Source organism: Brienomyrus brachyistius, chromosome 2 (assembly GCF_023856365.1).
Source record: "Brienomyrus brachyistius isolate T26 chromosome 2, BBRACH_0.4, whole genome shotgun sequence".
In the NCBI taxonomy this organism is placed as follows: Eukaryota; Metazoa; Chordata; class Actinopteri; order Osteoglossiformes; family Mormyridae; genus Brienomyrus; species Brienomyrus brachyistius.
In genome coordinates, this window is record NC_064534.1 from 30,125,757 (window position 1) to 30,149,705 (window position 23,949).

Below are 23,949 nucleotides of genomic sequence, written 5' to 3' on the forward strand. Positions count from 1 at the left end.
TAAGGACAATACCGATCCACTATGCGACCAGTAAGTCCCAGGATAACGTGGCAATGGTGCCACAGTGAATAATCACTATACAGTTATAGCTGGAGCCAGATTCTGAAGCTTTGTGGCAAAAACACAACCTGCGGTGCCATTTTATTTTAGAGACTTATTAATAAAATGAGATTCATGAATGTGTCAGAATCAACTATTGAATGCTTGTAACTTTAGTGACCCATTTAAGGTAATAAAAATTATTTAGAAGATTAAGGAAACTAGCATCAGACCCAATGACTCATTTTTACAGTAAGAAACCCAACAGGTGGTTTGGCAACAAGTAGAGTAGCTCATGATTCGACAGGGCACTGTATGTGTGGCCGTTAAATGCTGATGTACTTTAAAATAAACTTATCTGATGAGGAATTAATTTATTTAGATACCTGGATAACTGTAACTTTTGTTTTGTTTAGTAGTGCTGATTTTGAAGTATTACTCGGTTGCAGTGGTGCTGTAGATGAGAATTATTGCTGTGTTATTATGGGTAGCACAACAGGTCTGTTGGTATCACACCTCCAGGGCTGAGGGTTTCTGTTCTTCCCTACTCTGCGGAATCTGCATGTCTCCGTGTGTGACGCCGGCTTCCTCCTGCAATCCAAAGACGTGAACTCACTTTGGTGTTTCTAACCCCTAAGCAGTGATAGGCTCCAGGCCCCTGATAGTTCGGCTGATGGAAGATTGTCAGGTTCGGTCCTTGTCTTGTCCCATTCTATCCGTTATTTTCCTGCTTGGCCAGCAGGTGTTGCGTCCCCCCAGCCCCGTTTCCTGCCCATGCTCCTGATATACTTGATTCATCCCCTACATCCCGTCATACGTGGCAGAAGACGGGACAGCAGTGCACTGCGCTGCACTCGTGTGGCCGCGGGGGGGCGCGCACGTAAACAGAGCATTGGGATCGGAGCGTGTGGCCCCGCGGGCCGATGGGAGATTTAGGGCGGACTCGCCGGTGCCATTTTCAAACGGCGGCGGCATGAAACCAAGGAAACTGCGGCGTTAGTTAGGCTGCGGCAACAGGCAAGTTAGACATAATTTAACGTATCGGCGGTCACTGATAGCTACTGGCACTGTGAGCCAGAAATGAATCAACACGGGAGACGAAGCGGAAATTACACATGATTCACCGGAGAAGTTCTTAGCCACGGATACGGATTCAGTTAGGTTGATGCTAATCAGTTAGCTTAGCTCGCTTATTAACTAATTTTATTGCTGATTATGGTGCAACATTTGAGTTATCAGTTGCATATGTCGCTCATGCAAATTTCGTAGCTATAGAAAATGACGCAGCCGGTTAACCAGCAAGTTGATGTTGCATTTCCTAAATCTGAATAGTCCGCTGAGAACTAGAAAATTGGTTTAATGTTCTTTTTTACTATAAAAATTCATATTGATAGTTATCCAAAATTAGACACGAGCTGATCCTGTATAACTGTATTGCCATGTACACTATAGTATTATGTGTGTGTGTGTTTATATGATTTTATTTCTTCCTGAGTTTGTTACTGGCGTAGCACTTAACCTGAATTAGTTTTGGTTTGAAATGAGTTACCTACTAATATCGAATTATTGTTACGGTACTGGCGTAAAGTGATTCTGATTGCATCTTGTTCCAGCACCACCATGTTAGATGCGGTACAGATCCGGCGCAGGGGAGTCCTGGACTTCGAGGCTTGCTATGACTCCGCCTGTGCTTTGCAAGACACCGTCCCGGTTCCAGCTGTCAAGGCTAACCTGGGACAGGGCGTGCTGGACTTCTGCGGAGATCGCCTAAAGCTGGTCGACTGGCCGCCCATACTGCAGTCACTGGCCATCAATAAACACCTGCACCACGTGGCCATCAAAAGTTGCTATCAGCCCACTTCTGCGGACGCTGGTGAGTGTCTGGAAGTCAGAAGCTGCACATCCTGTTCACTGTAGCTGAAAGATAGTAATATAGTGTATATCACACCACCAAATACAGTACATGTTTTTACCCTTAGATCAGGGGTCTCCAAATCTGGTCCTGGACTGCTACTATCCAGGAGGTTTTCTAATCTACCTGGTTCCTGGTGAGCCACACCTGTTCCTGGTATTTAGGACTGGAGTTGGAGACCCCTGACGCAGTTGAGGCATTTCAGTCCCTGCCTTTTGGTCCCACGCTCACTCCTGGTCACTCAGACAGCAGTGCCTGCATCTTTCGAGCAACGACGCAGCATTTATGCAGTTTCCGAGTCTGATTCTGCACCCATGTTCCCCTGCCTTACATTTTTGCCCTTGAGCAGTCACTGTATTTTGGGCTAAAGAAACAAATTGAAGAGAATGTTTCTAAGATTTTTAGGAGAATTTTTGTATTTATCATATGAATCGATATACGTGGGGATTTCTTGTCGTAATCGAACAAAAGCGTAATTGTTTCATGTACATCTGTGCTGTCATCAGAGAAAACTGCGCATTTTAACCTTTAACTGGTGAGTTTCTTACCTCAGGTATGTCAGTCCCTGTCTTTATATTGCAGTAGACAGATACAGGTCATCCTTCAGGAAGTGGATCCCGGCCTTTCGTTCCAAAGACATGACGTTTAGACTGTGCAAGGCTCTCCGTGACTGCCTCACCACATCGCCGAGTCTGCGAAGCCTGCAGCTTCAAGGCCTCCCTCTGAGGCCCCGAGATCTCATCCAGCTCACAAAGGTACCCTAGTGCAGTGATAACCGTTTAGCAACAAAAAAATGTTAGAGATGCACCAATCCAATATTCGGACCGTTATTGGTGCTGATCCTTAACCTATGAGACGGATCGGATATCGGCCACATGTGACCGATCCACGGCCGATACTTACTGAAGTTACTTTTTTAGTTTTCGGCAGTCTGTAAAAAGATGGATCCTGTTTCTGTTTGAATGTGTCAGTATTTTACGGCTTTAACATGAAGTCCAACAGCGATTTGCAATCTTTGTAAAATAAATAAATAAAATAAAGTTTTAATAAATAGCGTTTAATGGAAAATCCCACTAAAAGTGCAGGCAGTTGTGCAAGACATGAGTAATGGGGAAAAAGCAATGAATGATTGCTTTTGTTTTTCATTCTATGTTAAGATTTTATTTTGTCTGCGGTACACACACGTGTGTGTACATATATAGGCAGGTCTGCATGTATATACATATGCGTATATATTGGTTGTTGTATATGTTCGAAATAATAGGTAATCATCATCATCATCATCAATTGTGAGTCGCTAGCTTGGCCTGTTTTACGCACTAACTGCAGCTTGTGGTACACGAGGGGCTGCAGCCCTAACAAAGTGACACTTACCTCAGTTAGGTTGTGGGGCACTTTATGCAATCGCCACTCGCGTATCCTCCTTTGGAAGATATTCAAATTGAACTTTAAATGCCTCAAAAACACTTAAAACAAGATGTGTAAACGCCGGGGAACAGTACGTTATGCATGTTTCTACTAGCTTAATGATTTTTTTTGGTAATTTTTTCATTAGTATTTACTAGTTAAAAATATTAATAACAAAGCATAAAATATATTAAAATATTAAAGTAAAAAGAGCTCTCGTATCAGAATCTGTATCGGCAGTTGTGTATTGGAATTGGATTGGAACTGAAAAAATGTGGATTGGCCTGTCCTTACCAAATATGATTTAATTGGCGCAGGTCATATGTAGGGGAATGATGTAGTTTAAAATACCCATTTTAATATATAAGAACCTCAGAGTGCACAAGTCTTGTTTATCAGAGCCCCTGCAATGGGTGGATGCCCATTCCTGGGTGGTTCCCTCCCTTGCATCCATAGCCTCTGGGATAGGCTCCAGACCGCCCATGACCCTGAATAGGACAAGCGGTGTCTGAAAAAGGAGGGATGGATAGATGGATGTTTATCTGGGTGGCTCAGTGGATAGCTCTGTTGCCTCATACCTACAGGGTTGGTACATGAATCCAAACCCTGCTCTCAGTGCCTGGAGCTTGCATTTCCCTGCGCAATCCAAAGACGTGCAATCAAGTGTATTGGGATTTCTAAATTGCTTAAAGTGTGTGCATTAGCACACAGTGTGGACTGCCAGTCCATCCCGGGTGTTCCCCTGCCACGTGGTCCCCCACATCCCTATGTTGGATGAACATTCAGAAGCGGGATGGAATTTGTGGGTTACCTACTGATGTTGGGCGAATTTGTGAATAAATGTAATTTCATGCAAATTGCGCTTACTACACGGATGTGTTTATGATCGTGTGCCCTGTGATGGACGGCGTCCCCTATCTAGTTTCCAGTGCTTCCTGGAATTCATTCCAGGTCTCCCATAAACTTGTGCTTTATAATTTATTTCTACATTACACCTATTCACTCTGCAGATATAAATATTCAATGAAATTCATAGGCAGTTAGAAAACAAGCCTATTGAAATATTACTAGCTGTGCTTGTGTGTTTTAAGAAGGCAAAATTGTTTCAGAGGGGCTTTTACCAGTTTGTCTGATGTGAAGATCAATCAATCTTTGATTATCCATGTTGATTCTTCTTGTCAGGGTTTAGCAAAAAGTGCATCTTTGGAAAACCTCTCGCTGGCGTACTGCCCCATAGGTGACGAGGGACTGGAAGGTGAGAGTGATATTATCATATTTCCCTGTCTCGTCGTGTGAATTTTCATCGCGACATGCTCGTGCTTTTCAGAAAAGCGGCTCTTTCAGTAATTCCCTGGTTCTGTGTTTTGCACGTGTGCAGCGATATGCCAAAGTGTGAAGTATTCCACCTCAATCAAGACGGTGGATTTCACAGGCTGCAATCTGACCTGGCGAGGAGCAGAACACATGGCCTCCATCATTAAGGTGATCTAAGTACAGTATATTCAGCTGTACTTGGTATACTCTCCTTATTTTGGAATTCCTGATTTCAGACTGCCTCTTTTTGAATTTTGTGAGCTGTTTTGGGGAGTTACTCACAAAAGTTATCCATTACAGATAGAGGTGGAAAGTTCAGGTCCAGAAAGTATAAATCCAGACCAAGGTTTTGTTTCAACCAACCAGATGGGTATAAAGAGTCACAGTCACAGAGACTCTACCGGTTGGAGTCAAAACCTTGGTCTTCATTTATACTTTCTGGACCTGAGCTTTCCACCGCTGTCTGTAATGGATAACTTTTGTGAGTAACTTCCTCAACACTGTTAGTCCCCTTAATGGTTTGATATTCTGAATTCAATAGGAAGTTTATTGTCATCACAGTATAGCCTGGATTATTGAAGCAAATTTCAGAGTTCAGACTAATGTCATTGGGTACGTTGGCATCAAATTCTCTTCACTCAGCTACCAACACCGCCATTAGATACCATTCACAGTGTTGGAGGTCGGCTTATGTCAGCTGTACTGATCAGTTTATATACGTGATAGCAAAGTTAAGTCATGTGACAAACTCTTCCGGTAGCACCAGGCCATGAGGAGACATAGCGCGGCTTGGGCAGAGAGTCTGCGCTATAGGAAGCCGGAGCTGGACAGTATGAGTGGGCTCCGCCGGGTCACTCTGAGCTGCAACACCTTGATCGGAGATAGAGGAGCTGCTGTTCTCGCTCAGGAACTGGCAGAAGACTTCTGGGTCAAAGGTGAGGCTCTACTCGTATGTTTAAGCCTTTATGCTGGAGTGACTCCTGTCATGTCACAGACGTTTTGTGTCTTTCCATTTTAATGCTGCTCTTGTATAAAGTAACCTGAACTGTTATTAGACTTTTACTATGGATTCTTTCATCCTAACAAATGGACATTTGTAGACTGACATCTTTGGCATGGTTATGTTCTATCCATGTCTCCACAGCTCTGGTTATGTTCTATCCATGTCTTCCGCAGCTCTGGTTATGTTCTATCCATGTCTTCCGCAGCTCTGGTTATGTTCTATCCATGTCTCCGCAGCTCTGGTTATGTTCTATCCATGTCTCCGCAGCTCTGGTTATGTTCTATCCATGTCTCCGCAGCTCTGGTTATGTTCTATCCATGTCTCCGCAGCTCTGGTTATGTTCTATCCATGTCTCCGCAGCTCTGGACCTTCAGAAATGTGGTCTTTCTGATGTTGGTGCCAAGGCCCTATTGGGAGCCCTGAAGTCCAACACTACTCTTGCCGTTCTAGATATCCGGAGGAACCCTCTCGTGGGTGAGCTTCTTATTGTCACTGCCCAGTGGCTGGCTGTGTCATAGCTCTCCTGGGATGGAGAATGGAGAACTCTATGAAAATCCAGACTGATGTGGTACATATTGGGGGGGGGCACTGATAACTTGGTCAGGGTGTGAATAGTGTTTTTATTTTAATTAATACTCAATATTTTTTCGTCATGTGCCAGGCTGGATGTGTGATCGCATTGCTAATTGAATTTTATTATTTCTTATTTTGTTATAAAAAAAAAAATAATGATTTCTTTGCATTGGATGATAAAAAATATTTTTTAAATTTTAAACAAAAATTTCATATTTTTTAATATCTTGATATTTTATTTATTGCAGTGTCTGAACAAGTGTTTGTCATACACTCCTTTTATATCTGTGACGCCCTCTTGCAGTGTGTATTTATTTTATAATTGATGGAGGAATAGAAAGCTGTATTTCTATTATTAATACTATGCATCTTTTAATTTTCACCTATTACCCGTTTTGTGCCTTTTCCTGTTCTTTTCAAATCTTTAGACTGAAACCACCTTTTTGTCAGTGCATTTTTCACCATTGATACAATAAAGGAAATCTACACAATCTACGATTCAACATTCTAATCTTAGTTTTTAACATCTCAGCCATTTCCGCTTTGAGTTGTTGTTAGTAATTTAATTTTTAAATGATGAAGTAATGCGTCTTTGAACCTTTTTTAATAGAGATGAAAAGATTCTGGGAAGGAGGCAGAGGGCATCTGCAAGGATGAAAGCACAGCGGGGGCTCTCAGGCATTCCCATAATTCCTCAGCCATTGGGGGGGGGGGGGGGGGGGGGTCTTTGTGCAGAAGCAGTTTTGTTGAAGTGTTAGATCAGTGTTTCTAATGTGAGGATAAAGGAATAATCAGTGAGGAGGGCTTGTTCTTCTCTTCGTCATTAGATAACGGCCTCATTAAGGCAGTGATCGAAAAGGTTCTCCTGAACACCGAGGGAACTGCGTCTCAGGTTGGTCCAGCAGGAGGACATAAATCTTTGCTGGGAGATAAATCTTGCAGACGCAGACATTCTCACTCACACATGGCCACCATCTGCACACAAGAATGTACTGTAACCAGCAGACTACGATGTCTGTGCTTTTATTAGCGGCAAATTGTTAAGTCCAATACTGGGGAGTAAATCACAAACGTGGTAATTCCAGTAGCTGTTGGCTGTTGGCCATGCTTCTTGCTCTTGGGTCTGTGCGTTGCAGCGTGTGCGTAATATCAGATCCTCCTTGGCTCCTTTGTGTTTCCCAGTACTCATGGATCAAGCCTCCGTCTTCCAAGGATGCGCAGAATCCCACAGGTCAGAGACAGATCAGGATGCCAGGAAGTGGAGTTCGAGGAAGAGCAAATGTTAAAAAGGGTAATTTGCCGCTAAAACTTTTACAACAGACGTCGTCTTTGAACACCGAAATTATCATGCCGTAGCTCCCAAAATCGTTGTTGAAGTACGTAAGCACTCCAGTGACAGCTCAGGAGTTTGTTTGCTTTTGCAGTCATTGGCTCAGTTATTTGGGTTTGATGACATGTCTTCTGATGTAAATTTTATGTTACTCTTAACTGGTTTTCAAATTACTTATGTACTGAATGAGCATTTTTCAGTGAATGAGTAAATCTTCAAAGCTCAATATCCTGAAGTTATTCAGCCTTGCTTGGTGATTAAAGATGGCTTGGTGGTGCTCATCATCGCTGCTTTGTTGGCCGCTCTAGTGACCACGCCTAATCCTGCCGCTTGTGGAGCTTCTCCCCCTCTGGAACACCTGCCACTTACCGCTGTCAGTGTGCTCATAGCGCGTTCCACCGGCGAAGGGCTTCTCTGCTGTTTACAAGGGATCACAATACGGATCTCACAGCCTGGGTGCTGGGAAGCGTTCCAGCATCTCACTGGAGTCTCTGTTCCAGGCTCGCTGAGGACATCCGTGAGCGGTGGGAGGAGATCCAGTCCCTCCCTGTCATCACATGTGGGTTCAGGCAAACATGTCCCTTGGCGTGCAGCTGCACGGGCCAATCGACAGCGGTGAGAACGAGTCGCTGGTATGGTGTGGCATCTGCAGTGGAGTTGAGCATGAGGTGGAAGTGATGTGTGCTTTCTCTCTCTGCAGGGGGGACCCTCAGGACTTCCCTGCTACAGGGAATCATTCCTGCCAGGTATAAATCTATAAATTTAGCTATAAATGTTGCACAAAATGATATGAAATACGAACATGCTCAATCTGTGATGATTGATTATGCCTGCGACAAGACGATAACTCCATGTTAACCACAAAACCACTCCCACCCTTCTGTGTCTGTCTTTCAATCCCATTCTTCCATTTCTGTGACTGACCTCTGACATGGATTGGGTATCATTCATGGCCTTCACCCCTATCCTGCTTGCCTGCTGAACTTTCTCTCTCCCTCTCTCTCTCTTTCTCTCTCTCTTTAAGAATACCAGCACTGTGAAAGTTACCGTGGAAACAGAATCTGAAGAAGCAGAATCAGAGGAACCAGAAAGTTTGATAGAAGCCCCTGCTTTGGGCCCTCAGCAGAAGATCACAGTGCTCCGCCATAAACGACTGCAGGTCCATAATGATTGCAGCAATTGGCAAAGAGTTTACCCAGAAATGTTGCGTAGTTGGAATGCATTGCTTAAGGATTAAATGAAGAACCAACTACTGCTGGATTATTTAGAAGAGTTTTTCTGAACTTTTTTTGTATTGAAAGATGCATCTTAATTTTTTAAATATGAAGAATGGTTTTACATAAGCTGTGTTGTGGGTTATATTATCCCCACTGTAATTATGTCTGGGAATTGCACATATGTGCCCATTGACGACGAAATTCCAGCCCTTGGTCATGGATAAAATTCCTGTAGTTCATTGTACCATATGCTACTTTTGCATTCTCTGCTTCTTATAGCCTGAATATTAGAATGACAAGATTTTGCAGCATTTTTAATCTTCTGTATAGCAGTTTTCAGGTTTTGTGAGAGAGAATTTTAAATTTAAGGTTTTAATTTGACCATTAAAAAAAAAATAAACATTTTACTAGAGGAACAAAAATCAGTTTGCTTGATATCTGTAAATGGTTCATAATATTTGAGTAGATATGACTGTAGCCTGTAATTAAAAAGATTTGTTGTTTTTGTGTTATATGTTAAGATATGTGGATCAGAGGTCTAGAGCAGTGTTCCTCCACCTGGTCCTCGAGTGCTGTTTCCCTTCTTGGCTGGCAGGTGGAGCTGGAGGAGTCCCGGCTTCGATTGGCGGAGGAGCGGAAAGCGAGAGTCAGAGCGGATGCCCTCCTCTTTGAGGTATCCCCACCCTGAATGTGTGAGCTGGAGGCTAGTGAGGATGTGAGTGATGTGGGCGGCAGAACTGGCTATTGTGCGAGTGACCTAATGTGGTGTATTTCGTTTGTTAGTCTACATTAAATCCTATTTTAAAGCCTTCTAACTTTAACATCATTCAGATTGGCTTTTACAGACTTTTACAGAAAGTAAATCAGGCTCTGCCTATCTGTGAATGATAAGCCACAGCTGTCTGTTACTCATTTCCCCAGTCTGTGTATTTACTTTGAAAATCTTTCTTTCTCAGTTAACATCCCCTACAATGTTGCATCTCTATGTGACTGCTGCTTAATTGCTCTTTTATATTTTGATAATTTGATCATTTTTATCTTGCCTGCCAGATCTGCACATCTGTGTTTCTGTACCCAGAAGGCAGTTTGAGGTTGTGTTTCCCCCCCCCTACAGCAGCTTCCTTCTTGAAAGCTTGCTGGTTCCGAGCTCCTGGCAGCTCTGTCCATTCAGCGAGCTGTTGAGGTTTTCTCCCAGAAACATAGGCCACTACATTTGAATAACTAACATCTATGTCCGCTTTAAACTTGTAATCACAGGTTATTTTTCAGATGGGGGGGGGGGGGAGCAGGTGGTTCCCATAATCAATTTTCTCTGTCTCACACATACACACATACACACATACACACATACACACACACACACACACACACACACACACACACACATACTTACAGTGTAACGTTTGTGTGAGTCTGTATAAACATCAAGGTAAATTATTTTGCTGACAATAATAATAATAATCTGCTTGAACTTTTGTTCTTTTTCCTTGTTCTGCTTATCTGATAAAGATCCTTGTGATTCTGCTGCTCTGTCTCAGCTGGAGCTGGAGAACAAGCGGCTGAGGAGCATTAACCTGTCCCTGTCGGAGGCCATACACTCCCAGTCCACGGCGGCCGGCGCCCTGGACGACGAAGCCGTGCTGGCCGGCATTGAGGCGTCCTTCCAGAAGTTCCATGCCTTCCTGGACCTGCTGAAGGATGCTGGGTAGGCTGACCATCCATCAGCACTCATACAAAATTGCCTCGAAGGCAAGAAGTTTTAGGGAGATTTTGTCCGCCATTAGTATTGGTTGCCACAGATTTCACAAGGGTGTCCTCTATAGACTTAGACAAGGGTGTCCTCTATCATGTCCTCTTAAAATAAGATTTCAGTTACATGATTTACATGATTAGGCCAATCCTTCTAATTAGTTCAGTGGCCTTCAAGATGCGGGCTTGGTGTGAATCACCCTCACAAATAATGTTATGGGAAGGTTGTCTATTTACAAATTGATGAATGATCAGGATTTGGGTCCAGGGGGCCACAGAGACTGCAGAGTGGCCCATCATGCACGATTTGGGCTTCTCTGAGGTAGGTGTGCGGTGTTCTTCCTAGAGGTTTATTGGGCGTGTTGCCGGTATTTCAGCCATGACAGGTTATGACTCAGTATAGCACTTAGCCTATGAAAACCACAGCCTTTGACCCAGTTTTTGCAGTTTATAGACCGTCTGCTTGGTGTTCCCCGCTCCCCCCAGTCCTGCTGGTATACCCTTTAATCATCTAACCTGCATGGTTTTCGCACGGTCCTGCCCGCCATCCACTGTGCGGGGGACACTCTGAAGGCGCGCTTTAAACAGACGCAAACAGAAAAAGGCCTCTGTCTGCCCCTGACCCACTTCCAGTGATGTACTGAAACAAGTACGTGTCCTGCGTGCTAAAGAACAAGCAAGGGCTTCAGAATGAGGGCAGGCGTCGCATACTAAGCAGCTGACTCCATACCCCCTTTTTATTCTTTGTCGGGTGAGTGGTGGTAGCTAACCAGTGTGTAGTTTGTTTCTGAGCTGGCAGTTTGTGGCAGTGGCTGAACAGTGCCACCCCATCGCATGGCAGAAGGATGGAGAACTGAGCTTGTGAACGGGACTGAGGTCAGGGGTGCTGTCAGGGTCCACTGTAGCTGGTCTGATTTGTTTTTAATTTCAAACTCAACTTACCCCATGTTTCAGTAAGAATTATACGCCTATATAATTGGGGAAATGTCTTTCCCAGCCGCTTATCCAGTACAGGGTTGCGGTTAGCCTGTAGCCTGTAGCCTATCCATGAGTGGGATTCCAGGTCGTCGCAGGGCACATATTCACACAACAATTCCCCTGTTTGTGGACTGTGGGGATGGAAAACTAGAGTACCTGGGAAAAACCTGCACACACACAGGGAGAGCATGCAGAGGCGGGCCAAGACACCAATCCACTGACCTGCTGTGCCACCTTACAACCTCTTAATAGTGAAAAATATCCCATGAATTCATATGCTTTTGGCTTGAGGGACTGATATGAAGACCTTTGAGTTTGACAGACTTCCTGTTTGTCTGCCTGTTTACTCTGCAGTTTCTCCTGTTGTATTATGTCCATGGGATATTAGGCTTGTTTTCAATCATAACGTCTGATCATTCACGCTTCGGAGTATTTTACAGCATAATTAAATGAAATAACATAGTTGTTTTAGCGTCTTATGTTTCTTCCAAGGCACTTCCCAATTTAAGAGTAAAGTACGGTATTGTGCAGACGGTTATCGGATGAAGTGTGTATAGTGTATAAATTTTGCTCGTATTCCTGGATGTTTTTCAGGCTTGGGCAGCTGGCCTCCATGGCAGGGATTGACCAGGCGGATTTTAGGCTACTGGCCAGACCCAATCTCACCTCCACAGTGGGCACAGCGGGTGCACAAAAGGCACAAGACTGCCTCGGTTTAGTGTCCTCAGTAAGTGCAAGTTTTCTCAGTGGGTATTGGGGAATGAATTAACCCTAACATCCAGAGTGTGTGTACATGACACATACTAATGCAAAAAAAGACATTTGGAGTAATTTTAATGACCAGGTAGCTCTTGAGGTTTTATCACTATAGTTATACAAAATTACAGAAATCACTTAGACAACTTCAAACCCTGTTGAATGGTAACATGAACATGTCCATTGAAGGAATAAATTCAGTAGTTCATCATCAGTTAAATAACTTTTGCACCTCGTCTATTGCAGTGTCCTATTTAGTATTTTTTTTTATCTTATTGTGTTTTCTTTTATTTCACTTTATTTCATTTTATTCTATTCTGTTATCATATTGTCTTGTTATTGTTTAATTTAAATGTATCTGGCTGCTATGACAACTTAATTTCCCTCAGGAGATTATTAAAGTTGTCTGTGTATCTGCCCTGTCTGCCTCATCTAATCCATCTATCTGTGTGCCTGATCTATCTAATCTGTCTATGTTTAGGAGATAGATTAGTGCTTTTCAGATGGTAACGCGATTCTCGGTCACGTGCTCTGAACATCCCCGAGGTCAGGTCTTGCAGACACAGGACCCAGGGCTAAACAGTTCACTACCTTATCCTCTAGTCATCTGTGACTTTCTGCCCCAAAGTGATGTCTTCACATAGTCAGTAGATGAGCAGTTTGATTGGTGCTGATGCAAAAGGCATTATTGACAAGTCTGGGGCATAACAGAAAGTTAATGTAACATGTATAAAAGTGTCTGACAGTAAGATTTTTGGGTACATTAGTAGCTTATGGACTCAGGTGTCAGCAGCAGTCAGGCTTTGTGAAAAACCTGTGTAACTTTAAAACTTTATGATTAGACAGGAGAGCTGTCCGCCGCATCAGGACACCAGCCCAGAAGCCCTGTTGTGGGAGACCTCCTGCAGCCTGTAGCCCCTGAGGAATCCAGCGACCTGAGGAACACCTGGCGCACTTTCATCATGGAGGAGCGAGGGAATCAGAGTGTTCCATCTCCCCTCTGGCCCATAGTCCGGCTGGAGTCACATGACTTGCATGACAGCGGCTCATATGGTAACGGTTCCTGTGGTAACAACTGCAGTGGCAACAGATCCCATAAGGAAACCTCCAGCCAGTCGAACTCCGGCAAGAGAAGTGAATCTCTGGGTTCTAGGAGCTATGGAGGGAAGCCGTATGTGGCCCATCAGGCTAACCCCAATGGGAGGCCGGCGACTGGATCCGAGCTCCTAGAGAACATCCACTCTCTCGGAAGCTTGTGAGCAGGCAAAACAGGAGGGAATTTTTATTCTCCCAAAAAGCCAAGAAAACATGTCTGTGACGTTTTTGTGCCACTGTTATGTTTTCACCATGCATTTTATATACTGGGCCCACTGTATAATACAAATCTTTACAATTTTATATAACAGTGCTTTGAAAGTTCCCTTTACCGTATTTTTTTATACTTCTTGCTTTTAAATATTTTTACATCACTGTTTAGTGTTGATCATTGTTTGCTGTGTTGCTGTCTTACCTGAGTAAATGTGTCTACATTTTTCACCATTACATTATTATCCAAGCCACACTGCACACGTGCACATTATAATGAATGAATGGCCTCACTGAAACGCAATAGGAAATTGTGCATTTCGAGAAGCTCCGCTATACCTCTTTGTTACTGTATGTGTGTTAATCTCCACCTGTTCACCCATTGTCAAAACCAGTTATCCAGGTGCCGGTTTTGGTTATGCTAAAGTAAACTTGGAACAGGCAGATTCTGAGCCTGTCTTTCAAGAAATATTAAACCTAAGTCTGAAGTCAGGTCAGGAAAATGAGTTTAATAGTGGGGTTGCATGCTCACTCTGACCTTACATATTTCAATAAATATACTAGCTCTCAAATTAAAAGGAAAATAACTGATCTATGTACATCAGCTTATTGATTCGGTGTTTTGATTCCATATCTATGATTCTTTTGTGACCGTGTTTGCTATGTAAATATTTTTCCTTCGCGTTTATTTGTGAACAATAAATATGAAAATAATTGCAATGCAGTTTATCATTTCAGATTTGTTCTCAGATACAAATATACACAACACTTATGTAGCGTTTGTGAATATTATTTTGACTAAAGATTACATACCAAATCATTGAACACAATAAACCTGACATGGAGAAAAGGTATTGCTACATTATTATTAGCCTGAGATTCTTAGTCTGCGGGTTGAACCGATTGATGTACGACATCTACAATGTCGCAACTCCGATAGTAAATTGCAGAATTCATAGACACGTTTGACCCTGGAAAGACGCCAGCCAATCACAGGGAGGCTCGCCCGGCATCACACCTATGGGGGAGCCAGCAGCCAATGACAGCTCGGGAGACTGAGACCGGAGCCGCAGATACCCTGACGGCGGAGACCTGGGACACTTTTATCGGTGAATCCACGGCTCGTTATACTGGAGCCTGTAACACGAATCGGCGATGGAAAAGAAACGAGCGATAAATTTTGGCGCGGGACCTGCAAAACTTCCACAATCCGTAAGATTTTGTTATATGTTTAAGGTTGCATGCATTTAGAGTTATCCCAGTGTTATTTGCCTAACTATAGTAAACTGCATTTGGCTTGCTGCAACTCTGAGCAGTGTTACTGACGCTCGTTTAATTATTTTCTTTTAATCTATGGATTTCTTTAAAATGTTAGTCAATTTAGAGCATAGTTTATAGGAGAAAGCCTGAGGCTGTGCAATTTTTTTTCTTTTTGCTGCACTTGTCTTCCTTTTACTTAACGATTCTTCGAGTTAGAGAAGTTGCATCAGCCATTCATTGAATAGGACAAGTCTGCGATCTTCACGCTTCAGTAATGGACCCCGTTGCGGGCACGCAGTCCAGTGGGCGAGATAATACTTATTTTTGTTTTTTATTTTGCGTGCTTATATTTGTTTAAAAGTTTGATATAAATGCATGCTTACTAATTGTTTCAAATTAAATGCTTCCCCCAAAATATGGACTAGGTACTTCTGGAGGCACAGAAGGAGCTTCTGAATTACAATGGAATCGGCATTAGTGTTCTGGGTGAGTTAAAATTACTTGTTGCATATCAAAACGAAGACCATAGTTAACACTCATGTATTAATCCGTATATGTTTTCAGAAATGAGTCACCGGTCTTCAGACTTTGGAAAAATCATTAACAGCACGGAAAGTCTTTTGCGCGAACTAATGTAAGTCCGTCGTATACTAATATGCTTTTTGCAGTGTTCCTTGCCATGCCTTTGAAACAGAGGGTTGTCTTTGTGGTCTTTGTGTGGTCATGCAGTCTGTCTGCTGTGTTTTTCCACTGGCTAAATGGAGGCGGGGAGGGGGTTGCACTGCTTAATGAGCTGTCAAAATGGTTAGCTAACAGACAACTGCTGATGAGGTGCCTTTTTCCTCAGTCCGTTGTAATAGCGTGGCTGTATAAAATTAAGAGATCAGGATCCTGTCTTTGTTGCTGCACAGCCAACAAGTACCAAGTCTGTTTGCCTACTGCTTGTCGCCAACATGACACTTTTAAAGGACCCCTTTGTTGCTTTTCTCCTGGGCAGGGACATTCCGGAGAACTACAAGGTGATCTTTCTGCAGGGTGGGGGCTCTGCCCAGTTTAGTGCCGTGCCCCTCAACCTGATAGGTCTGAAGGAGGATCGCTGTGCTGATTATTTTGTCACAGGCACGTGGTCGGCCAAGGCAGCGAAGGAGGCGGAGAAGTATGGCAGGATTAACATTGTACACCCTAAGATGGGGAATTACACAAGTAAGCATGCCCAGTCCTCACACTGGTTTGTGTGTGGTGCATTATGGGAGTTCTTACCCTGTAGCCTTTTTACAGTATTTGTCAGGGGTGTCCAATCTTATCTGCTAAGTGCCGGTGTGTGTGTGGATTTTTGCTGCAACTCCCTAATTAGATTATTAATTAGAGGACTGATTGGCTGAAGAGTCCTCACACCTGGGTGTGAACAGCTGACCTAAAGGTTACCCCAAAAACCCGCATACACACCGGCCATTTGCGGATAAGATTGGACACCCCTGGTGCAGGTGAATAATTTATTTTGAAATTCTTATGAAAGATGTTAGATACTCTTGAAATAGAAACTATAATTCTTAACAGAAAAAAATAAACATTACAACCATAATACTGAATTGTTGGCTTCATATAGGAGTCCTCCACTGCATTAATGATGTAACTGTGATGTTTTGCGTGTTTCTGGTTTCATGATGGCGTAACCTTCTTCCCAGAGGTTCCCAGCAGCTGGACTCTGAATCCCTCGGCCTCTTATGTGTATTACTGCTCCAACGAAACAGTCCACGGGGTGGAGTACAAATTTGTCCCTGACACTAAAGGGGTCGTGCTTGTCAGTGATATGTCGTCCAACTTCCTGTCCCGACCTGTCGACGTGTCAAAGGTACCTGTCAAATCAACAGATGGGTACCGAACTCCAACGTTAATGTAATGTTAGGGGATTATAAAATATTCACTGTCCAAACACATGTTTTTAATTTGCTTCAGTGTAAAATTGGGGATAATCTATGTAAGAACTAGTTTTTGATTTAAAAAAAAAAAAAAAAATGTATGTACCTGTTTTGTGTAGTACACTTTTGAGACCTTGGTCAGCAGTCACTTAGGGACCCCGGAACTGGTGACTAAAGTAATCAGTTATCGAAAGATGACTGTCAGCCTGTCCATTTGAAGAACTTGCTGTGCTGTGCTGTGCTTTACTTCACGGTGTTTTGAAACTACGAAAACGCTGTCTCTGTGGGGCTGGAGAGTCCCCAGAGCGGAGACCTTTAAGGACTCCATGATTGTCTGGCCTACAGTTTGGCCTGATCTTTGCCGGAGCTCAGAAGAACGTGGGCTGTGCTGGCGTAACTGTCGCCATCGTGAGAGAAGACCTCCTGGGAAAGGCGCTGAAGGAGTGCCCCGTCGTCTTGGACTACGGCGTTCAGGCGGCAAATGCATCTCTGTACAACACCCCTCCCTGTTTCAGGTAGGGCTCGGATGCCAGCTTCAGGAGTGCCCTGTTTAGCCCCGGGCCCTTATATCCCAGGTCGAGACATGCAAGAGATACACATGTTCTAGCTGCCCAATCGGGTTACAGCTTTGTGCCCCATTCAGACTGTGAAAGTAGTTCCCGTGTCTGTGACTTATGAAGAACTCTTCATCATCTGCAAACAACTTCAATTTTCTCAGCTTTGCTTTGCGAGTTCCGTGTAGACAGCCCACAGTTAATTTTTTCCTAGCTTTGTAAGTACACAACAAAAATCAGACTGTTGGTTGAGTGAACAGATGGACCTTGACTGAAATACAGTGTGTGTGTGTGTGTGTGTGTGTGTTCATTTGAACTGCGTACCTGGGCTCACAGATGTCTCTGTTATTCATTTAGCATCTACATCATGGGTCTGGTTCTGGAGTGGATCAAGAACAATGGTGGAACCGCAGCTATGGAGAGGCTCAACAAGGAGAAATCAGGCACGATCTACGACATAATTAATGGATCCAATGGATTCTATGCGTAAGTTTCTGGGGAATGATTTAGTATCTTGGGCTAAAAATGTGCAACTAGTAGAATATCCTCTTAATCTGATTTCATTTTATCTGCTTCTTCCGTACCATGAACGTGTATTCGATTGTACTGTATGGATCTTAGTTAGAAGGTATATTGTTGCCCGCAAGGTGATTTTATTTAATTTTGATTATTGACTGATCGCTTAACGCCACACTGATTTTTTAAAATTTATTTTTTTCAAATATTACCATGGGAACTTAAGTATGTATCTGAAATACAAAGACAGAAGAATCTTCATTTCTATTCTGATGATTAAACGGGGAGAACAAGCTGGTGTAAATTGTCAAAAAGTCAACTACTAAACTACTGAAGAAAAAAATACTTATAAAGGGAGCACTACCGGTCTTGGGGGGCGGGGGGTTGCCTATGGTGAAACCTGCCGAACTTGCCAGCGCAGAATGACGTCACATCACTTTATCTTCTGTGGAAAATGAAAGATTGATTTGTGGGCCAGATTTAATAATGAATTATAAATTCACTGTGAACTGAATGCACTGAGGATACTGGCCATACATGAGGCCCAGGGCTGAGATTCCTGAAAAGACTCCGCTAACAGACAGACTCACTGACTCATTGACTCACTGACTCATTGACTCACTGACTCATTGACTCACTGACTCATTGACTCACTGACTCATTGACTCACTGACTCATTGACTCACTGACTCACTCACTCAAGACCTATTATAGGTAGTGAGGGAGCTAATAAAGTCCCTCATCGTCCACTATAGAAATTTGTTGATCATCCAATGCAGTCATCGCCATTATTTTCATAATTGTGTCTTTAGCTCTGGTGCTGGATCTTCAATACTGATACAGTTGAAGTTTTGGCTGACAATGGCTAACCTAGTAATTTAGGCCAAACAAAATGAATTTACAGCGCTTTATGAACCATTTGCTGTATTTTCTGAGCCCAGTAGGTGGTGCTCTTGGTTTACTTTGGGGCATGCTTTGAGCCCTTTTTTAATCAGAGAGTACCATCTAGTTGGGACTGGTGAGCCAAAGCTACCATGCGGCTGGGCATGCATGCACGCAGCACAAATGCAACGGAATATAGTGTGCAGCGGGGTACTGAAGGCAAAACGGCTACAGGCAATCTACAAAAAATATGTGAATTAATAAAACATTGCTTTGTTTTATATGATAATTTGTCAAATATTTTTAGATTTTTTTGCATCTAAGACTTTCACCTGTGCAGTGTGATGTACAAAAAATTTGATTCTTTTAGATTTGAAAACCAGTTCAACCTATTCACTGAAAACAACCAGTTCAAAAAGAAGGATTCGTTCATGAATCATCAGGATAGCTGCTTTTGTGTGCAAATAGTGTTTCTTGCATTGTAGTTCTCAAAGTTTTTCTGACTGCAACCTCATGTGTTGCATGGGATCCCCCTTGCAGTCCATTGTCTTGTATAAAGGTAAACTCAGATTAAGAGGATATTCTGCTAGTTGCACATTTTTAGCCCAAATATGTCCTGTGATGGACTGGCATCCCATTCAGAGTGTTCTCCTGTGTTATACCATGTGATTCCTGGGATAGCTGGATTGATTTTTACCTTTAAATTGTGATGTGAATCGCTAATAAATGTGAAGCAGAGTGTAATTTCAAGTCACTTTGACATTGCTGCAGGTCTGGAGGTAGTTTTGGTCAGGTGGATTCCAGTACCTATGGCTAAATTAGTGGGCCAGGCTCTGCGTTCATCCCCTGCACAGGTCCTTAGCTCTATCATGAGGTTTTTCTGTGTTGTGACAGTTTGATTTGTTTCAGTTTACAGCCCCAGCTTAAGGTGGATATTCTGCCTTGCTGTCTACGTTCAGGAAAGCAGTCTGTGTTTTTTTTCCCCATGCTTGTACTCGCCCAGGTGTCCGGTGGATGAGAGCTGCCGGAGCTGCATGAACATCCCGTTCCGTATCGGAAAGAAGGAGGGAGATGAAGCCCTGGAGAAGAAGTTCCTGGATGGAGCCTCCAAGTTGGGAATGATCTCCCTGAAGGGACACAGGTGGAGCATGCTCAAACCTGACCTCACTGGAGAGTGGAGGGCACTGGCGGCGGGTGGTGTCATGTCTGGGGGCGCGGAACTGGAAGGAAGGCGTCATACCTGTGGCGGGTGGGGGGGCACTTGCAAGAAGTCACACTAGGGGGTACTGGCAGGAAGGCGTCACACCTGAGGGAGGGGGGCACCGAGGGCAAGGCGTCACACCTGGGAGGAGGGGCATTGACAGAAAGGCGACGCATTTGGGGGGGGGGGGGGGCTCACTGGCAGCATACCTGGGGGAGGAGGCACTGGCAGTGAGGCATCTCATCTGGCAGGGGGAGGGGGGGGGGCACTGAACTCAAGGCATCACACTTGCCGGGGGCACTGGCAGAAAGACATGTACGTGCTGTTTTGTTTCCTAAAATCTTAAACCTTTTAGCAGGCTCGGGTGGTGTTAAGGTAATAGGGTATAACACGGTATACATACCTCAGTAATTTTTTGCGGAACTGTACTAAGAAGTGGCTAAAATGGTGAGCAAACTGGTGAAGAAAAGCGTATATGCTGAAGGAAATCTGCCGATACCCGATTGCCGCTGTTGTGAAGTGTAGTCCGCAAATACTTGTGCATCTGCGCAGCGTCCGAGTGAATTTCCCGCCGCACCCCTTATACCACAGTGTCAGGTCTGGAAGGTATGACTGCATGAGAAAGCAGATTTCACCCAAGCCTACTTCAGCCTGCCCATATTTAACATAAAGCACTGCATGGTGACTTGGTGGGCAGTGTCTCCCACCTCCGGGGCTAGGGGTTGGAATCCTGCCCCCGCGCTCCCTGGGTCACACAGCTTACCGCCTGCAGTCCAGAGACACGCAGTTGGCCTAACTGGAGCCCATACGTTGCCCGTGGTGTGTGTGCCTTCCTGTACGCAGGATTGCACCCTGTCTTGCCTGGAATACACTCCAGGTGACCCTGACCAGGATGAGTGGCTGAAAGATGGATGGGTGGATTAACACACTGCCGAGGTCATCTGTCTAATAATTTACCTGACATTCAGGATATTTGTATGTTTCTTCTAACCCTTTTACTTTGAGCACACAGAGGGACCATCCTGCTGTGTATTTTTTGGCCTGTTATCTCAGTTATTGCACTGACCTTTGACCTTGCACCAGACATTTTTATTTCAGGGTGGGACATTATGTTGCTAGGTAATTTGACATTGACTGCTATTGCAAAAGCTGGCTAGATAGAGGGACCAGCAGATAGCCTTACGTAAGGATACAGACTGAAGATGTTAAGATGGACCCGCTTGCAAAAAGGTTAAATGTCATTTGCTGGTTTACATTGAATTATTTTGCTTGTGCTGGTGAGCACTTGGTGAGACCTTATACAGTGCAAAAGTCTTAGGCAGTCAAAGAAAACTCTGTTTAAATGATCTTCATGTTGGTGTAAAACTATGATTTTATGTCTGAAAATGTATGTCGGTTTAAGCCAATTCAAAACCTCACCTCAAATCTTCCCAGTATGCCACCTATATATTTTTTGACTTGCCATCCACATCACCTTGCTAATGGGCACCTCACTGGCTTATTTTGATAATTCAGTTTATTAGTTAATTGAGCTGGTGGTGAATCTTAACAAATACATGGAATGGCTGAGGTGCCCCTGAGGAGAGGTTTGGGGACAGAACTGGTGTTCATCTAGCTGTCCAGCAAGATATATTTTTAGGGGAACAGAAGACATGCTTGTTTTTTTCTTTGTCGTGGTTCTGCTCATTTGCATATATTCTAAATTTCCAGTATTAAATTCCTTTTTTTCCTGAGCAAATACACACTTCCCACATAAATGGCCTTTTGCCTTTTATTTGACTGCTTAACATTATGCACAGTGTTGTATAATACAGGCAGTTAGTAGCTTGTTCCCCCTGGATAGCAAGCGCTGTGGGTTTTACATGCAGCTTTTTATCTGCAGGTCCGTTGGGGGCATCAGAGCATCACTGTACAACGCTGTGACCCTCGAGGATGTGTCCACGCTCGCGGCCTACATGAAGCAGTTCCTGAAGGAGCACCAGTAGCAATGGACATGGATCACCAACTGGTTCCTGGCCATTATGTCGATAGATTTACTCAGTTTTTTTTTTTTTACTAATATCAGGCCTCAGTGCATGCACAAAGTCAGGTGCACTATATAATCTGGCAAGCTATGTAATCCCAGACATCTCTGTGGTGTGACCTCCTCAGGGTTGGCTCTGAGATCTCCTTATACGTGATAGGTGCTGAATCATAGATCAGTGTTTTCAAAAATGATTCTGTTTGGCAGTTGTCAAGGCCATTTACAAAGCTTATTCTAAATTCCCATGTTCTTAAGTCTGTGCGGGGCTCTAAAATGTAAAACTTATCTGCTGTGTTTGTACTTTAAGATAGTGATCCTTTTATTAATGTTTCACTTCATTCACAGTGGTGAGATGAAAATTTTGAAGAAAACTGTATAATTTGCACATTGGGGTCTGTTAGACCCCAGGTTTGATTTTTCTTTTTTTTTTTTTCCTCACGGCTAGGAAGCGTCTTAGGGGCTTCTGAAAGATTTTATTTTTTTGTTAAGCGTAAAATGTAAGATCCATGTACCCATGTGAAAGCCACATTGGAAGTCTGTATGTTCTGTGCTTTGTGTACTCGGCTTTTATTTGGTATACCTCAGATAAGCTTTTAACAGTGGCTGTTGTGTTAAGATGGCACATCCTCCTCCATTAGCCTGCGCGTTAGCCTGCGCGTTAGCCTGCGCGTTAGCCTGCGCGTTAGCCTGCGCGTTAGCCTGCGCGTTAGCCTGCGCGTTAGCCTGCGCGTTAGCCTGCGTACCGGAACTGAACTGCTCTTGGTCTCAGTACTTCTGTCCCCTGTGAACATCTCCTGTGGCACTAACCCTAATAAATGCATTCTGGAAGTGTGGAGTAGTGGTCTCTCTCTTTATGCTGTGGCCTTGCAGCATGTCTCACTGAAGAGCAAGACAGGAGAGCTCCGATTTTAAAACCGTCTTATGCGCTTGGTGTCAAACTCTGCTTTTGGAAAAGCACACTGTACTACACTGCCTGTGTGAAATCCACGGTCTGAGTAGTTAGTTATCCATTTACACTGGTTAAATCATTATTTTCCTCAGAAAATACAGTATTGCTTTAGTATAAATATACAATCCCCTACGACCTTGCTGAGGATAATCAGCCAGAAGGCATATGCATTATAAAATTAAGACTATATACACAGTCTAATGCACACACAGATACAAAAAATATTCACGATGGAGCGATTTTACGTTTTATGTCTTTGATTATTTTGTAACAGTCAAGGATTATTCCATCCAAAGTTGCACTCGATAAAGCAATTTTACATGCTCCTTGGGCAGATCTGATGAAATGTGACGTGTCAGATAATATTTTGTTTTCTCTTTTGCACTGGGAGTAAGGGGTTTTACACGCTGTGCAAATACCGATTCACTGCTCTCATTATAAGCTTCCACCTCACATACTCCTGATCATCGTCTGTCAATCAGTGGGCTAAATCAGTTTCTTTAAAACACCCCACTTATCTGGCAGCCAGCCCCCATAAATTCTTAGTTCTGTGAAAAGCGAAAGACCCCTGGGTAATGAGGTAATGCTCTGTGGGAATCCTGCAAAGTACAGTGTAGTGACCCTGAAAATATTTAATTACAAAACATATATTACAGTATGGTCCAGGAAAGCAATAAGTAAGAATAAGTGTGAATAAAATAAATAATCAGTGTCTGGTGGGGTAATATACATTCACAATAACATCTGTTGTTTTTATAGTCTCAGATACTTGTGTGAAAGATTGGCAATAGCCTACACATTTTACTAGCTTTTGTAGTTGTAATTGAGGGTGGCAAATAAATATTTGGTCATGTGATATTCACCTCTGCGGGCCTAGGGATGTGTTCTTGAGCCAAACATTTAAACACTTGATTGAATTAATTTCGTAATTTAAGTAATTGACATGCGCCAGGTTGGGTGTTTAGGGGTCTGGAAAGCCTGTGCAAATTGCAGCTGTCAGGGTCACGATGAGCAATATGGGGTGGGGGAGCGCTTATCGTAAACAGTACAGCTTGTGATTGT

The 23,949-nt window shown here is 43.5% G+C and overlaps 2 protein-coding genes across 5 annotated transcripts; both read left to right on the forward strand.

Annotated features, from left to right (window-relative positions):
* Positions 1-955: 955 nt before the first annotated feature.
* Positions 956-14,303, forward strand: cep78 (centrosomal protein 78). 4 transcript variants are annotated; one of them, XM_048988568.1, is made up of 16 exons: positions 956-1,056; positions 1,653-1,912; positions 2,534-2,706; positions 4,541-4,613; positions 4,737-4,840; positions 5,433-5,607; positions 6,036-6,149; positions 7,076-7,140; positions 7,431-7,539; positions 8,079-8,193; positions 8,279-8,324; positions 8,603-8,737; positions 9,391-9,468; positions 10,334-10,500; positions 12,117-12,249; positions 13,121-14,303. In XM_048988568.1, exons 2-16 carry the CDS (start codon positions 1,660-1,662, stop codon positions 13,535-13,537), a joined length of 2,157 nt encoding a protein of 718 aa, XP_048844525.1. In that variant the 5' UTR covers positions 956-1,056; positions 1,653-1,659; the 3' UTR covers positions 13,538-14,303. The 4 variants fall into 4 exon arrangements, with proteins under 4 accessions (XP_048844525.1, XP_048844515.1, XP_048844543.1 ...); XM_048988558.1 differs by lacking the exon at positions 956-1,056 and adding an exon at positions 1,067-1,200; XM_048988586.1 differs by lacking the exon at positions 956-1,056 and adding an exon at positions 1,067-1,200 and having other exon boundaries at positions 2,537-2,706.
* Positions 14,304-14,640: 337 nt separating this feature from the next.
* Positions 14,641-22,766, forward strand: psat1 (phosphoserine aminotransferase 1). The gene is made up of 9 exons (XM_048988659.1): positions 14,641-14,795; positions 15,269-15,329; positions 15,408-15,477; positions 15,841-16,046; positions 16,529-16,695; positions 17,108-17,277; positions 17,674-17,802; positions 19,718-19,855; positions 21,798-22,766. Exons 1-9 carry the CDS (start codon positions 14,739-14,741, stop codon positions 21,898-21,900), a joined length of 1,101 nt encoding a protein of 366 aa, XP_048844616.1. The 5' UTR covers positions 14,641-14,738; the 3' UTR covers positions 21,901-22,766.
* Positions 22,767-23,949: the final 1,183 nt, after the last annotated feature.